Source organism: Eimeria acervulina, genomic scaffold (assembly GCF_000499425.1).
Source record: "Eimeria acervulina Houghton genomic scaffold, Eah_scaff380, whole genome shotgun sequence".
NCBI lineage: Eukaryota > Apicomplexa > Conoidasida > Eucoccidiorida > Eimeriidae > Eimeria > Eimeria acervulina.
In genome coordinates, this window is record NW_013549846.1 from 13,244 (window position 1) to 31,531 (window position 18,288).

At 42.6% G+C, this 18,288-nt stretch overlaps 2 protein-coding genes across 2 annotated transcripts; one reads left to right on the top strand and one right to left on the bottom strand.

The window, feature by feature from the left end:
* Positions 1-3,563: 3,563 nt before the first annotated feature.
* Positions 3,564-9,414, bottom strand: EAH_00035840 (histone deacetylase interacting domain-containing protein, putative; the record flags this gene model as incomplete). Its single annotated transcript, XM_013395700.1, has 7 exons — positions 3,564-3,827; positions 4,507-4,774; positions 5,604-5,839; positions 6,498-6,636; positions 7,010-7,727; positions 8,138-8,423; positions 8,716-9,414. 7 exons carry the CDS (start codon positions 9,412-9,414, stop codon positions 3,564-3,566), a joined length of 2,610 nt encoding a protein of 869 aa, XP_013251154.1.
* Positions 9,415-10,897: 1,483 nt separating this feature from the next.
* EAH_00035850 (hypothetical protein, conserved) lies at positions 10,898-15,467 on the top strand (the record flags this gene model as incomplete). The annotated part of the gene is made up of 14 exons (XM_013395701.1): positions 10,898-11,051; positions 11,107-11,329; positions 11,390-11,492; positions 11,552-11,597; positions 11,655-11,714; positions 11,772-11,947; positions 12,008-12,099; positions 12,156-12,202; positions 12,261-12,366; positions 13,026-13,488; positions 13,720-13,926; positions 14,331-14,465; positions 14,696-14,799; positions 15,239-15,467. 14 exons carry the CDS (start codon positions 10,898-10,900, stop codon positions 15,465-15,467), a joined length of 2,145 nt encoding a protein of 714 aa, XP_013251155.1.
* Between the last annotated feature and the right edge of the window lie 2,821 nt (positions 15,468-18,288).

Here is an 18,288-nt window from a genome sequence, read left to right on the forward strand (position 1 = left end):
TTCTTCTTCTTCTTCTTCCCTTGTTACCTCCAGGCCTCTCTCTAAACCCGGGTCTAATTTAATCGCCTGTCTATACAGCCCAATTGCGCCAGCCAGCCGCCCCTGGTTTTCAAACTGCACTCCTTCATAAACACCACCACACAAAATATATTCCCCACAAACCCTAGACTCTAAACACTAAACCCTAAACCCTAAACGTCTTGTAGCACAGACTTATTTGCACGTGACCACAACTACATTCAAACAACGGGCAAACGAACGAACACAAGCAAGCATGAAAATACAAAGACGAACAAATGCAAATCGACGTCTCATGCTGCCCCAACGTAACCGTCGGCAGGCAGCGTTGAGACTGTAGAAGAAGGGAACGGGGATGTTCACGCTTTATTTTATTGTTTGTCTTTCTTGCTTGTGCATTTATGTTAATATGTGCTTCTTCAGTGGGTTTAATATTGAATAGTGGTTCCTGCTGCACCTGCTTTGTAGAGAGCAACAGCTACGGAGGTAAGGGAATGCCCCGGCGAGTCGCAGGAGCTGGCGGGAGAATGGCGGGCCCGAGGAGAAGAAGGAGGAGGCGGAGAGGGGGTGTTTGAAGAAGAAGAAGAAGAAAAGTGAGATGAGTCTGCAGGCGAGTTTGGCCGCTGGGCACCGCCGGGTGTCTGTACACCCGAGGCGGTGTTGTCCATGCTATGAACTAATGAAGAAGTTTATTTGTTTTTTGTATTTAACAAAATGAAGGGATTTAACCGGTGTAAACGCAGATGGGAGCCGCATGCCACTCAAACCTAAAAGCAGAAGAGAGGGGGCTAGCTGGCATCTCTTCGTTCTGTTTTTTAAACGGACAAATTCGGTCGCTTAGATCTACATATATGTTGGCATTAAACAAATTTATTTACATCTATTTATCTACTTTTAATTTACTCTTTCAGCTGTTTCTGCTGCTGCTGCAGCAGTGGGGTGGCGGCTGCTTCTGTGTAACGGCAGCGGCTCCTCCGCAGCAGCTGCCAGCAGATTTGTTCTACGACTATAAATGAAAAGAAAATATTATTAATTGTTAAACTAATAATTAAATTAAAATATTTGAACGCCGTTTGCACTAATCATTAAAAAGCAGGATGCGCAGATTCAAGGGGCTGTGTTTCTCAACAACAATTGTGTGCCTTCCCGCGCAGATAATCGTTTCTATGAACGGAAACAACATAATAAGTAGATTATAAATAAAATATAATTGAATATTGCAATCATTATATTTATCATATATGTACGCTCATAAGAAAAATGAATATGCTGCGCATTTTAAGATCTCAAGTAATAGTATTACTAAAGCAATAGGAAGTCTCCTTCTTGTTTCTGGATTATTACTACTATAAATAACGATAAACAACAATGGGCAAATATTACCATCGTAAACAACAAGAACAACAAAAAGGCAAAGCTTTCTTCAGGCAGAGCAGCAACAACAAAAGGCCCTGATGTTGGTGTTGCTCTTGCTACTGCTGCTGTTGCTGCTGCTGGGTGGAGGCGGGAGAGACAAACGAAGAGACAAAAGGAGAGGCAGAATAGACGGAAGGAGTGCTCGTTCAGACAGAATGAGGCACAGATAAAACAGAAGAAGACATATATAGAAAGGACAGAAGAAACCGAAACAGAGTCGGAGAGACACAGATACTGTTCAGATGTTTCATACAGCAGCAGTAGCAGCAGCAGCACGTGTTGGTTGCTGCAGCAGCTGCTGCTGCAAACCAACAATAACTCCACCCGAATGCAAGGATGGTATTAAGACCCTAGCGCATCCTAAACACTATACCCTAAATCCTAAACACCAGAATGGACACACGCAAGCACACATGCACACCCTGGTAAATAGATAACTGTCGGTGGTTAACACACCCCAGGCCCTTAAAATGCATCCTGCCTGCCTGCTTCCATGCACGCAAAAAGAAATACAATTAATAATATCTGCTTCCGACAGAAGCTTCCCCGTGTTCATTCTTCTGTTTCCTCTGCTTTCGGGTTTTTTTCTCCTGTGTTTGAATCTTTTTATGCTGCTTATTTATCTATTTGCGTCGTTTGTTTGCTTGTTTGTTTGTTAATTTGTTTGCTGATTTGTTTGTTGATGCACGTGGTGTTCCGTCCATCGCTTCGTTTCTATCTTGTGCCACGAGCAAAAGACGAACAAACAAAACAGCTGCCTCTCTCTATATACATATATGTACATAAGCATATATATATATATATATATATAGAGAGAGAGAGAGAGAGAGAGCGAGAGACAAACAGCAACTCACAACCTCCCAATTCTTCAGTTGTGTCCAACAAACGACAAAACCCTAATCCACCGGCAACAATAAACCCCAGACCCTAAACCCTAAACCAGAAACCCTAAGCCTAATCTATGCCTTATGACAGCCAGCAGCAAGCGGTTACAGGCCTTTACCCCGTGGCTCTTAATGCCAAACCCTAAACACTAAACCCTAGAGGAAACAGAAAGCGGAGCCTTCGCGATTCGCTCGATGAGGGGCGTAACAGCTGAGTGAGTGCTGATATACGGGCGCTGGTTTCTTAACTGAGTTTATTTTGTAGGACTGCTTGATAAATAAATATAAATAAATACGTGTTTATTTATTTAGAGAAGAAAATAAACTAAAAGGGGAGTCATGCACTGAACTCCGCAGCAGCAACTCGCCGTCTACCAACCCTCTGTCGAGACGAGGAAATTTTCAACAAACCCAAAAACGAAGAGAAAATAAAGGACAACCAAAAAGAAAACTGATATTCGCAACTAAACGACGCGTGCAAATGCAGAACGAAGCGGAATATACTGACGGATATCCGCACCATGAATGCAATGTATGTCCTCAATGCATGCACGCATATTTATGCATGAATGCACTCAATGCATGCATATTTATGCATGCACTCGATGCCTGAATATTTATGCATGCACTCAATGCATGCGTACTCTTGCATGCATGCGCGCATGCATACTTATGCATGTACTCAATGTACGTTTATATATTTATGCACGCATGCGTTGCATGCACTTTTTCTATGCACTAACAAGTGTATGTACTGCTGAACAGAAGACAGTTTCTGTTGGAAATGTTGCGAAGTGAATGCGCTGCTCTATTTTTATTGCCAAGCCAAAGGCCTTCAAAAGACATTCAAGAAATACATCAAACATTAAATGCAGACAGAAGATTTTAACCTCTTCGTTGCGGTATATATATGTGTACATATATATACATCTGCATGCATGCATCTATGAATGGCAGATACACGTATATATACATGCACATATCTAGATACATTTTTGTACTTACACACACACACACACACATACACATACACACACACACACACACACACACACACACACACACACACACACACACACACACACACGCACACACACACACACACGCACACACGCACACACACACACACACATACACGCGCACGGAAATGCAATATACACACGCATGTACATACAAGTATATATACATATATATATATATATATATATATACTGATGCATGTGTACGTGTGCGTACATGGGAAAGCTAAGCGGAATCGTTTTTGTTGTTTCTGGCGTTTTTACTTCGGGTGTCTGGGTTGCGGAGTTCTTCGATTTCTGTGCCCGTTCGTTTGTTGTCAGTACATCTTTTTTTAAAGTCAACTGCACCGGCGTAGTGCGGAGCCTCCAAAGAAGCGAAATATGCTCCCAGCACTTCTGTCATTGCTCTCCATTGCTGCAGCTTCGTTTGCAGCGTGCACAACACTGGAGATAAAGAAGATACAGGAGACGCACACAAACTCGACAAGACCTGCAGCAAAACGCAACAAAACAAACAAAGCTGCACGCGCTCCAATAACAGGGAGTTACTAACTAAAAACCTGTACCTATCTACTTGTGTACATCTAATATGCATATATATATATATATATGTTTATTGCATATTATAGACTGCGTATGTTATCTGCTCTATATGTGTCCTATATAACATATATATTATATATACTGTAAATCTATAATATATATATATATATATATATGCATAGATGCAGAGATACAACTTGTACGCAAAATGGCCTGCCAATGGTGACTGCACCGTACAAACCACGCGTTCGACATACAGGCCGCTAGGGTTTAAGGTTTGGGGTTATACTTCACATACAGAAAGACTAAAAAATATTACAGGCAATCATTCAACACATACATGAAAGGCAAACGCAGGTGCATATATATATATATATATACGTGCACTAGTACGACTATATATATATATATAGTCGTACTAGTGCACGTGTTTCTATAAGATATATACAAACATGGGCCTTTTGAGTGCTGATGTATGTCTTTATGCATTTATGTCATAAGCAGCAAACCAGGAGCGATGAAAGTGCTGCAATACATGCTGCATGCATGCACGCATGCATAGACACATATCTCTATGCATACCAGGGTTTACTGAGGTGTGTATAATAAAATACTTGTTTGCAGACCTGTTCGGTGTTATCGCCGAAGATGCGCCTAAGACAGCTGACGTGGGTTTGCTGAAAGAAGGAGGGCCTGACGGTGCAGTTTTTGCGTTCTTCTTCGGGGAACTGTTCCAATGCCTGTTTAATTGCTTCAATTCTTTTTAAACAAGACTCCAACAAGCAAACGCGCAAATCCCATTCATAGCGAGAATCCGCCAGAGTCAGCAGCGCCTCCTCGTGCCGATTCATCTGACGAGCCTGGCTCTCTGAGCTGTCAGGGAACAATGCCCATCTACAAACAAATAAGTAAACGAATAAATAAATAAATTATTAATTAATTAATTAACATAACAAGCAAACAAGCAGTCGTTAATGAACTAAGACGACAATTTGCTAGCAGGCACTCAGGAAACAAATGCAGAAAAAGGAGCAAGCGAACAATAACTGACGAGCAAACAAGCATAAAGGAACAAACAAGCATAAACAAACAAACAAACAATCTGCAACGAACCAAGAACAAGCATTAAAAACAAGCAAACAAATGCATACGAACGAATAGATAAACTAACGAACAATGATTTGAATCGCAAATCAACAACCTACAAAACAAACATCGCTAGCCGGCAAGCAGACGAAAACACACGCACATAAACAAGCAAACAGACGCAAACAAACAAATAGGCAGACAGTACAAGACAAACAATAACACTGCAAAACAAATGGTGAGGAACACCAACAAACAAGCAGCTAAAATGAACATACCACCACCTGAATATCTAAACAAAAAGCCACCCCCAGAACAAATGAACTCTAAATATTAACTCAATATTACCAGCACCAGCACTTAAATAGGGTCATTATCAATACTATTCGTTTCGGGGATATCTTTGCAAAACACCATAAGCTGTTGCACAAGAGACAGTGCTGATGGTGTGTCGTGCAGTGGTTTGTTCGTGTGTCTGTCTGCCCGTCTGAACTTGAGTAAACTACGGCAAACTGCTGCAGTAAAAGGGCTATAAAAGCTGCAATTAATGGAGCGTGAGTATATTCCAGAGTTGTTTCTAGTTTTGATAAGCAATTAGCATCGAAAAACGCCCCAAAAGAAGTTGTCAACGGCCTACCTATCATTGAGAACTTGCCACGAAAGAGCATCTCTTCCGCTGCAAGTGTCGTTGTTGCATTCATCAGGAAGTTTTCTATATGAGCCGTTTTTAGGCAATTTATCGTATTGTTGCCGCGTCAGCACCGGCCGGCTCTGCAACGGCTTCTTTTGGCTCTCCAAAATAATCACCAAACAACGCACTGCCTCTAAACACGAATGAGAGGATGCAACAGACGCACATAAAGAGGAATACACCTGAACAACACAACAACGCACACACGAACGAGAGAGATCATGCGCATAAGGAAGAATGCAAGTGACAGCACAGCAACTCATCGATCAGAACTAAACGCAAGGAATCAACACACGCGCGCTTCCTGAGATACGGGCATATGAATAAAGATACGCATGAACAAATATATATATATATATATATATATATATTACGTCTATGTACATATGTACATATGCATTCATACATATACATATTGAAGTAGTGGAGCATTCATGTAAGTACAAGACATTAAAGCGTCGGGGCTTTTCGTTTCCTGCAATGGCTGACAACCGGCCCTTTCCTGCCTTAACTCATTTGTTTAATGAAGTGGACATAAAAAATAGATAAAGATGAACAGCAGTAGTCATATATATAACACGACGCACGCCTACTACATTCAACGTGTGCATCCTTGCCTGCACTTGACATACACGATTAATAGGGCTATTACTGTTCTAAAAACTAAAGGAGTGGGAGACGTACGCCTTGGGGCGAGAGTTTTCCTGCGTTCCAGTTGTCAATGATGTGATAAATTGGCTGCAGGCAATTATAACTAAAAAGTTTTATCATCGTCTCCTGACTGCGATACCGCGAGGGCTCCACCGACTTAATTAATAAATCGGCAGCAGAATGAATTACATGAAGAGCGTCTGCAGAAAGGCACTTCTCCTGCTTCTGCTGCTCCTCCTGTTCTTTCTGCTGCGGGTGCTCCTGCTGCTGCTGCTCCGCCTCATCCTGCTGCTGCTGCTGCTGCTGCTTTGATGATGCATCAGCACAGCTGGCAACAACGCAATCCAATGCGTGTGCAGCCGCAGACGCCGCGGGGCCCTGAGGAAAAAAGTAAAGAATTAAACTTCGGCGGAGATGCTTAAAAAGTGAGGGAGAAACAGCAATCAAATGCATATATGCACACACATCACACCCAACTAAAAACGAAGCTGCATAAACGCAGTTATATACCGCGTTCACAAATGTAGTCATGCAGAAATGGCTGGGTAAGTGCAATTATACAGATTGTATAAGTGCAAATACATAATAAAAGTTGTTTGCACTGAAAACTTCAGATGGTTCTATTCACAATCCAAGGCATCGCAAATGCCTTTCTGCTGTTTTAATCTCAAAACTCGAAAGAAGAATGGAGAGTCACTAACAGCATGAAATGCAATTTCGATGTCCATTCCAGTTCCGCTGGTATCTGCGGTTTAAAGACAGGGAGAGAGACAAAAAAAAGAACAGGCCGGGCACAACTCACAGCAGCTGCAGACGCTTCTCCTCTTTCTTCTCTTCTTTCCTCCCCTCCCCTTTCTGCTTCAGGCTTTTGCTCTTTTTCTGCCTGCTCCGTTTTTGTGTTCATTTGTGAATTTGCTGATTCCTGTTCCCCTTTAAGGCCTTCGGGATCCTCTTTCAGCACAAGCGGATCTGCCGATATTTCTTTGGTTTTGTTTGCTATTGGGGCCGTTGCATCATCGTTGGTGTTTGAATAAGACGTCTTTCTTTCCTCTGTTGCAACTGTTGCGCTTGCTGCATTTTCTTCGCCGTTTGCTGTTCCTGCATCCTGTGTTGCAGGTCTCCCATTTGCTGTTTCTGCGTGCACTGCATCTGCAGCACTTGTTGTCGTTTCATTTGCATGGAGTTGAATGTCTTTAAACAGGCGGATCAGTACGCCGAGCTTTTCAGAGCAGTCAGGGAAGCGAAGGAGGAGACCGGCGATGCGCTGGAGAGCGAGAGAAGAAGAAATTTCTTTTTTTAAGGCCCTAGAAATGAGGTGATCGATTTCGATGCGTAAAGACAAAGACTGGCTCGCCACCCCGTGCAAAAACAAATCGCATAAATGCAACAAACCAACGCGCCGGTCGCAGCACGCAGCAGCTGAAGCCAGCACACAGAAGCAACAAACACAAAAGACCGATGAAGCAAGAATTAAACGAACGAACACACGCATCTTAATTCTACTCAAGCAAACAGAGAACCAAACAATTAATCCACTCAAAGGACAGACGAGTCGCGTGACAAAAGCCCTGTCTCTTCGTTCATGTCTCGTGCAACAACGGAAGAAAAAAAAGCAGGAATGAAACCCCTCTAAAGACCATTTGCTCTTGAAGAGTGAAGGACAAGGAAGAAGAAAGGCACAAGCCTCCTGCCTGACTGACTGATTGACTGCCAAGCCAAATATTCAACGCGCGGTTTGTCGTAGGCTGCTTGGTAATCGGTTGAGTTAAACAGCTCTGTTTCTCGTGTTTCTGTTTGCATGTGTGCGCGCATTTTGATTTTTCGCTTACGGTTTCGTGCGGCGAGTAGTTTAACGACGCGTTCAATTTCTTTGCTTCTTTGGATGTCTGTGCTGCAGATCGTCAAGACGAGTTGTTTGATGTCTCCAGCAACGTGCATCCAGGAAGAAAAGGGAGAGAAAACTCGATCAATTTCATCGCTGAAAGAAGAAAAGGCAAGCCGCTTCGAGAGGAACATCCGCACCAAGTGCAGAACATTCGATGCAAGAACTCGTGCCCGTTCTGCACAGCCCCCTGAAAGACCGACTTGATAAGCCAAGCGAAAGGCAGAATGAACCTGTTCACAGAACAAACACACGCTCTAAACATCACACAATACACAACAGACCCGAAAGAAACGACGCAAATACCACCAAGCAACAACCCTGCTACACGGTCAGCGCGCTTACTTTTCCCTTGCTGACCACGTCTTGCATATTGTGTGACTATGCAATGTGCAAGACGTGGTCAGCAAGGGGAAAATAAGTGCACCCGCACGCGCACACAAACACACGCACGCGCACACAAACACACGCACACGAATGCGCATAATATATACATATATTACATATATATGCATATATGCGCACCTGAACGGGTTCGTCATCAAATGGCTTGGCCAGCTCAAGCGCCTGATTTTTCCGTATGACTCCACCGTTTTTCTCGATGCAAAACTGTTGAACGAGAAGCTTTCGTATTGCACGAATTACGAGGGGATGGCCCCTGAAAAGAAGTTGCATGCGGTGAAGCAAAATGTCGCGACTGCCGCGCTGCGTCTTCTGCGCCATACAGCTTTTCAGAATGCTGTTGAATATCGCATACTTATCAGGGGCCATGTTCTGAATAAGAATGCACATAGCTGCTGCCGGGTTCCCCGCATGAATCAAAGTCCTGTCAGGGAGAAATAATGACATGCAAAGCGCTACATCTGGAGCGTCCGGAAAGGAGTTTCCAATAAGGAAGGCCAACTCCTCCACCCGCAATCGCTGCCGCTTCACATGCTCCAACACACGCCGCAGGGAAACCAAACTCTGAGGGCCACCAGAAAAACGCTTTGTCAGATACGCCTCAAGCTCGCTCCACATCAAATGAAAATCATCACTGGTAGCCTGCTCAGAAGGCGCAGCCTGAGGAGGCTCCTGCGCCGCCTCGGTCTTCACATGGGTCGTCGCATCCGCACCAGCAGTCGATGACTGGGATGGAGATGGAGAGGGATCCTCAGAACGAGGTGCACCCGATGGCAATGCAACGCTTGCTGCAGTTTGCCTCGCCACTGTTGGAGGGCCCATTCTTACCCAACTGTTCACCTTCCTCGTTGAGCAACAGTACGCATTACACAGGAAGTTCTGGTCCGCGGCGAATGGTGAATAACTGCGTCCTGGAGTCAACAAAGACAAACCATTACTTCATGGTGCGCTTACAATGAAACGGTACTGCGAATTACCCCCAGACAGCTGTAGGCACAATGCCGACTGGGGGCCGGCGACAGCTCATGAGCGATGCAGCCTCGAGGCACCGGAATCCACCCTACTAGCGGTGCTCCGTGCAGCCACTTCCTTTGCTACGAAGAATACAACATGACAGAATTCTGTTAAACCCTAGACGCAATAACTTTAAGCACGTAGGTGATGTCCTTCCAGATCCTCGAGCATGTCCGGCGGAAATGCAGCTGCGTCGGGAAAAGCCTCCATAGGTCTAAATTCAGCATGCATAGGAGAAGCAGAACGGCTCAGGAAAGTGAAATATCACGCTAGACACAGAACACTGGAGAATCCTTCACCTTGAAGGTATCACTGTTCGCCGAGCCCCACCCGGAGCGGTGGGGGTGGTGGCGAGCCACAGCCAGCGGCTGCTCCCTAGCCCATAAATGTGAACTAGAGAATGGATAAGCAGGCTTTTATTTCGAAATACTTTAGTATGCGGATAAGAAAGGGATCGGATTGTCTAGAGAGGTGATAGTTACAGCTGAGTCACATTAACCTGGGAGGCTCCTGGTTGAGGCGGTTGCCTCGAAACAATCTGTGAACAAGGCAGTTCTGCACACAGTTTTCAAAGCGTCAAGGATCAATTTCTAAATGTCACAAGCCTGTCGAACATGGAGACAAACGGCTAACTTTTTAACCTGCTCTCCACAACCGGCCGATTGGTGTGCCGACACACCCGTTGTACTTGTGTCAAATGAGAGTTGCTCGCTCAAACTGTATTCTTGACATTTTCATTGCGAATTTAAATCGTCGCTTTTTTGAAGAGATATCTGCTACGGTGAGTCGCTTTAGGTTTTTGGCGGCCGATTATGTGGAGCATCAAATAGCTGGCAGGAGGAAGCGACGCTCGCCTCCTTTGTTAGATACTCGTCCTGTCTTGTGTCATATTCTCAATTGAAAAATAATTTCACCTTTTCCAACTCTAGGGTAAGACTCATGGTGACGCCCGAGCGCATTCATGGGCAATTTTCCGGAATGATTGGGACAGTCGAGGCGTTGCCACGTGGAAATTCTCTCGGTGATCGCTTGATCCGTCGAGAAACAAGCATGCATGTGCCAGATACAGGCAGACGAAACTTGCAAATAATGGCAAAAAGTGACGATCGGTCACGGATTCGCCGGCACCACACTGGCGAGACAGCTGTGCGGAGCGGCGTTAACTTCAGGTGTATGTACGGTTAACCTTGATCGGCAGGGAAACAGATGAGTTCCTGATGTCGCAAATTCTCGTATTTGGGAAAACATTTAAGCCATCTGCCTGTGGTATCCGTATCTATTCCAAGAAACCATGAGGCGCTTCATCCCCATCGTCTGCTTCTCCCTTCTGGGCGCCCAGGCTGAGCCATTGCCGGCAAACAGCCCAGTGTGCGACGTTGCTGTTGAGACGGCACTGTGTCTGCACAATGCGGAGAAGATATTGATGCCTGATGCTCGACCATATGGTAAGCAAGTCTTGCTACACAGCGCATTTTCCCATTCAATTCGCATTCTCCCAAGGCATGGAGGTTCATCTAACATTCGATGAATCTCGTCCTCTCGACACAAGTGGCAAGAAGAACCACGGATCAGGCGAGGTCATGGCAGCAGCTGGGATCGGTGGTATTGGGAGCTCTGGCTTGTTCCGCAACAACTACGTATACGTCCCGAGCTCCGAGAGCTTCAAGTCGGCTGACTTCTCGTACACGTTTTTTGTTTACCTCCTTGAGGACGCGAAGTCAAGGTTAGTGCAAGCAGCATGTCCAAACCAAAAACATTCGCAGAAACTATTTGCATGTGACAGGTCAATAAACGAGCTGCATGACCAGTTCTGCCCCATCATGCACAAAGGCACCATGCGCGAAGATGTTCAAGAAGCCTCGCCAGCCCTCCTTGTGAATCCTCGTGTAAGGAGTCTCCTGTCATACACATATTGCGCATGGCCTCCATAATACTTGTTTTATAGGATGGACGCGTCAAAGTTGTTCTCGGCACCACTGGCAGTGCAGCACGTAGGGCTTCACACACAACGTCTTGCAAAGAACAAAACACATAATACCAAAATTTAGCTGGCAATGAGATGCAAAGCAACTCAAGACTTCGACCCCATCAGTGGTATCACCTTGGCCGTAAGCAAGCTTGCTCCACTACTGTGTCTTGAAGGTAGCCCTAATACGGTCTTGCAGTTGTTCGTCACCAAAACCGCATGAGGCTCTACGTCGATGGAATCCTTGATTCTTCTCTCACCACCGAAGGATCAACAAAGACCAATGACCTCCCTCTTTTCATTGGCAGTGCCCCTTATGCAGAGAATGTTTGCGACATGCCAATGCTTCTAGATGAGTTCCGCATGTTCTCATATGTAAGTTGGTCGTGACTTCCCTGCGTGACGTTATGGAGTGGAAGCAATGCCGATTTACAGGCACTTGGTCGTGATCACATCCAAGCTGAGGCCTCCATAGCCCTAGGTGGCATTGAGCCCTCATTCCTTCACATTGGTTGCACCAACTGCAAGTACGTTCAACTACAGTTTCTTTCGTAGAAATTCTGTCTTTTCACTCCCCCTTCAGCAAAGACGAAGCTGCAGAGTCGTGTGCCGACGGCTACCATCTATGCAGTACGCTCATTTTGTCAATTGCATCACGATGTACGCTTTCTATTCTTTGTTCCTTCAGACAAGCTGGAGCTCTACAACGGTGGCTTCCATGTGGCTCGCAAGCTTTCTCTCGGCACAGCGCTCGTCGCCGCCGGATCGGCGACCCCAGTGAGGGGCGCTGGCCTGTGCTGCACAGACGCATGAGCCGAAACTCCTCTGTTTTGAGTTTTCCGACTTCAATGTTTTTCACGAACAATCGCGAACATCCTTCTTGCATGATCGTGATCCCTCTACACGAAGTAAACTAGTCAACAAGTAGTCATGAGAACATTGCTATAGTTTTGGAAGTAGATCGTAGTCTAATTCGAGCACAGTTCGTGTTTGTAATCCCGGGTCACTTCAGCACGGGCGACGTAGGGTCACCCCAGCAGTAAGAGGATGTGGAGTTTCCTGGTTCAAGCAGCACTGCCATATATAGATTCGACCGATTAAAGGCAGGAGATATTTATTGTGAGAGGCCAGAAGTTTGCAATTAGATCCGACTTTGAAGCGCAGGGGACCACATCGCCGCGTTGACTGGGACATTCAGCAAGCTTAGCCTCAACAAATGAAGCCGTCGTAATTATTCTCGCCTGCTTTTTGCAAGAAGTGATTTCGGTACTAATTTCTACGTTTTTCCTGCATGTGTGTACGATTGGACTAGATGCGAGCGTCTTCGTAGTTGTGTTGAACTGTTGGGGCTTGTTCAGGTCCATCGTTTCTCGGCGCGAATCTTGCGAAATCAGCCGCTCACCCGCAAACATATGAACTCTTACACGTGATCATATTGGCTACGCAATTTCAGCTATTGGAAAGCTGGCTATGAAACTCGCAGGACGACGAAATGCGTCGTGACCTGCGTAGGAACCATGGCGCTCCACGCAGCTGCATCTGCGCCAACATGTGGGGTTAAGCCAGTAGACATGCAACAAAGCTCGGAACACAAGGGATTGATATGCAGCCCTGATGAAGACTGTGCGGAAGTGCCGTCTGAAGGGAGAATGCGTGACTTCCTCACATTTCTTGACGAAACGGCATCAAATGCGCTCTTCTGTGGCGACGAAGGGCAAAAACACTCCAACTCATCGGGTGATGGTACTACTACTGCAGGCCTCTTGTCCAAAATATCAGCCCTGGAGGTTGAGCTTGAGGATAAAGAGCACAATCTCAAGGCCTTACAGGAGCTCCGCGAAAGGGAGAAAATCCAAGAAGAAAGGTCCCGGAGACAGCTACAGCAGCAGATGCAAGGAGAATTGACTAGAACCACTGTGAGCATGCCAGACTAAAGTCTGTACTTCGGCTTCCGCATTTTGCTCGGCAAATGGACAAAATAGAATCCTCGTGCAACTACCATTGACTAGTACCGCGGCGGCATGCATCACCAGTTGCCTGGCCCTAATGCCTCTATCGTGATGCTGCGAGTAAGTGTCACGGTTTTATTATGATAGCTTGGATTTTGCTGAAGCAAGGACGGCTTCTCCATTGAGCAATTTCTGCAGGAAAAGTATGAACATCGATGCAGAAAGCAACAGGAGCTGCTTAGTCAACTTCAGGATGAGAAGAAGGGCATGGCATTGCGGTATGAAAGGCTTGCCGAGGAAATGCGCAACTTGGAGCGGAGGTTTAGGGCCAAAACGGCTGAGCTGCACAAGCAGTACGGGAGGGAGCTGGAGCGCCAAAGAAGAGCTTTGCTTTCCGGCGAAAAGGTGACCGTGACGACGAAGAAGATGGAGAATATTTCTCTTAACATCAGCTGTAGCGCATAGTAAAAGAAAAGCCGCCCTGAGCGGAGTGTCTTGTATGCCTCTCAGGGTAAAAATGCTCATATTTTTTCAGGCCCGCCGCGAAGCGTGGGCCCGAGAGCGGGCGCAAGAGATAAAAGAAATAACGATAAAAGGTTTAGAGCCCGAGATCCAAAGGCTAATAAACAAACATCGCGCTGAAAAACGGTGTTTAGAAGAAAAGTTGAGGAGGATACCGGACGATGTGCGTCTCCCCCCAAGAATGGTTTGGTTTCCTTTGTTCTTCTTGTTGTGAATTGTTGTTTGTGCGAGTGACATGCATTTTTTTGAGGAGTTACATTACTCTTTCTTTACTTTGAATTGCGCAGATGAAAAAACAACTGGAAGAAGAACTGGCGGCTCAGAAGGCGGTAGTGCAGAGGCAGATGGAAGAGGCAGTAGAAGTTGAGCGGAGTCAACACCGACAAGAAATACGAACGATGAAGGAGAGCTTTGAAGCCGAAGTAAGGAGAAAAACCTAAAGAATAAGAACATAATAATACCGCTATAATGGGAATAAGGAAACATTTGCTATTATGAAGGCTAATTCGGCATTCAGAGTACGGCAAAAACAGCGAAATGCAAACGGAAAACGCTACTCGACTCTAACTCTCTCTGTTTTTGTTTAAAGGGATCCATGGTGGTGCTGTTGTGTTTTTTTCGTCTATTTTTTCTTTATATTTGTCTATTTCAGCTCGAAAAGGAGCGCGAGGCCTTTGCAACAAAACAAAAACAACAGGCTGCTAAATGGGAGGCACAAATAGCCGACGGGAAGAAGCGGCTTCAAGGAGAAATAACGTAAAGAAGAAAATGTCTTCTCCTTGTTGTTTGTCTTGCAATTGTTTTGTTAGTAGTACATGCATACATTTTGTACTTTGTTTAGTATTACATATTCACAGTCCCTCCGCTCTTTATGCATTAATATTCTTTAGGCCTTTGAACCCTCCAAATAGTTGCGAATTTATTAACAAAAGGGTTAAGATGTCTTCCTGCAGATTTCAGTGAAGTGCCAGCAAGCGGGAAGCCGCACCTTTTTAGTGAAGGATATTTTTATTCGTTGTTCCTTTTTCTTTTCTCGATTTCACTATTATTGTCTACGTATTTCTTTTTTCTAATAATTTGTCTCGTTGACTGTCAGTGCTTTTTCTCCTTCTGCATGATCCCTCTCTTGTCTATTTCTGCTTTAAAATTGCTTCCCTTGGTTTAATTGTCTTTGTTTTTATTTTTGGTTTCTTAGAAAGGCACGAGAGGAAGAGCAACTGCGGTTAAAAGAGGTGACGGCGCAGTTGCTGTCGGAGTTGGAGCAGCAGCGAAACAAACATTTAAGAGAAATGCAGCAGACTGAAGCAGCCGCAAGGGCGAAGGCAGAGGAATTAAAAAATCAAATGAACAAAGAAAAGGAATCTGCAGTGCAAGAGGCAGCAGAACAAACGAAGAAGGAAATTCAAGCAGAGACGCACAAGTAAGAGCAACACTCCCATTCAAAGGAGAGGCACCAATTTGAAGCAGGCTAAAGCAAAATAAAACAGCTTTTGCTTTTAATCAACAACGACAAGGAGGTGAATGAAAGAGAATTTTACTTCCTTCTTTCTAACGAGCAATCCAACATGCAGTCGGAGGTTTTGTTCCTTTTTGCTGTCTTTAAACGCTCAACAGAAAGTAATAATTTATTCCCTGGGGTGTTGTGCTTACTTAGGAAATAAATAAATAAATAAATAAATAAATAAATAAATAAATAAATTTGCTTATTTATTTCTGCATTTATTGCTGGGCATTGTGGTGCTTTTCATGAAAAGGCCGGTAAAATACAATAATATTCCTTCGCATTCCTGTGCAGCGCGACACAGAAACAAAAATTTTGATTTTATTTCTTTTTATATCTTAAAAAATAATTAAATCGAATTGGTTAATAAAAATTTGTCGAAAAAAGACGGAATGCATTATGTGATCAACAGTGTTTGATGCCTGCATTCATTTTTTCTTGATCTCTTTTGTCCCTTGAGATATAAATATACACGTCCTTCATAAATCAAATGAATAAATACCAAATAAACTAATATATTTATTTTCTGAAATTAAAAAAATAATATTTGTTTAATGCCCCTTCAGGAAGATCGATCATCTACTCGCGCGCCTAAGCGAAGAACAGCTGCGTGCGGAGAAGATTTGGGGAAATCGCCTGAAGGAAAATCAAAGAGAAAACGAAGAAATAAAAAAAGAAATGGAAAAACAAAAACAAAAATTAGAAGCAGAACTCAAAGTATATATTAGCAAAGATTGACTACTAATTCATGCTGCTGTGCTGCAGTATACTGTTACTCAAACTCAATAGTTTGCTATTGTCAATACGAATACTTCCACCGTTATTATTCCTATTATTATTATTATTATTACTGTTGTTATTCTTATTCTTATTGTTACTACTTCTGTTGTTTTTATTCGTACTTACTGCTTCAGTTTCCACTGTTAATATTGCCGTTATGTCTAGTAGTATTACTACTACCCCTATAACTACTATCACCGTTACTACTACTACTATTAATATTTTAATTATTATTACTATTACTGATATTATTATTACCTAAGATCAGTATTACTTCCATTGCCACCGTTATTACTATTAATACCGTTAGTACTATTACTGCTGTTACTATTATTGCTGTTGGCGAGGTTACTACTATTACTATTATTTCTATGATTATTATTATACTTATTATTATTTTTATAACTATGATTATTATTATCACTACTCCTATTATTATTGTCTCTGTTATTAAATTTAAAACCAAAGTAGAAGTGGAGAAAGACGAAAAAGAGAAATTTGAATTTCTTTTTCTGTCTCCTCACGGCTCGTCGTTTGAACCCACACTTAAAAACAAAAAGAATGTAATAAAATAAAATTTTATTATCACTACTATTGATTTTATTTCTATGCTGATTACTTTTATTGTGTAAACGAAGACTTCTTTCGTTTTTTTCGTCTTTGCATTTGCATTTTGTTTACTTTTTTATTTCCTTTTTTCTGCTTTTGTGAAAAAAAAATCTTAACGCGTTTTTCGTCGTTTGTTTGCAACAACAAAAAAGCAATTAATGTTAATTAAATAACATTAATATTATTAGGTGATTATGTCGTTATTATCTAAAAATACTGTTATGTACGAAATACAAAAAAAACCATTCATTACTCCTGTATGCTTTTGTCTTTATTTCTAATGCATGCACAAATAGAAAAAGAGACAAAGCTAATATTATTAAGCAATAATAAAGAAAGTAAAGAAATAAACGATAGTAGAGTGTTGATTCATCCAAATAAAGAAAATAAGAAGCAAACATTTGTTCGAAAATAAATAGAGAAAAGAAAACAAAATGATTTAATTATATATATATTTTTGCTGTTTGTCTGCAGGCTGCTGCTGAAAAGGAGTTAGCGTTTGAACGGCAAATGTCGCGATTGGAGGCGGAGAAAGAAATTCAAGAAAATAATTTAAAAGAATTAAAAACAAAATTAAGCGAACTCGAGCAAAAAGCACAGGTAAAAATATAAAACAGAATAAAACCCAAAGACGACGCACTAACACCAGCAAGTGCTGCTCAACGAAGCAGCAGCAGCAGCAGCAGCAGCAGCAAAAGGAGCAGCAGCAGCAGCAACAGGATCAACAACAAGAGCAGCAGCAGCAGCAACAGCAGCAGGAGAAGACAGAAAAGAAGCACAAGGGAGACAGAACGTTTAACAATTAAAAACAAATAAAAAGGAGTAAAGGCAAACAAAACAGCTCAATTGAGATAAACAACGAATTACACTCAACTCGTAGAGCGATACCGATGTTTTCTTTTTTAAACAAACACAAAAAAACTAATAAATACAATAAAAGAAAGAAGGAAATGAACAGAGTATTAAATGATATTAATATATTATTAATAGTAATATTATTAACATTAGTATGATTAATAATATTTATTACTATATTGATATTATTAACAGTACTATTATGAATATTAATACTATAAATATAATAATAATATTATTATATAACGTGTTAATTAAACGCATGAAACAATTTATTAGTCAAAGGCGGCTTCGCCTTTTCGCTGTTTTGTTTGAAGGAGATTGAAAAAGAAAAAACAACAAAAACAGAAGAACTCAATAAAGAGTTAATTCAGGAGAGAGAGAAAATGAAGGTAAATTAATTAATTCGTTAAATTAAGATAAAGACAAATTAAATTACATTTATATTTATATTTATATTTATATTTATATTTATATTTATATTTATATTTATATTTATA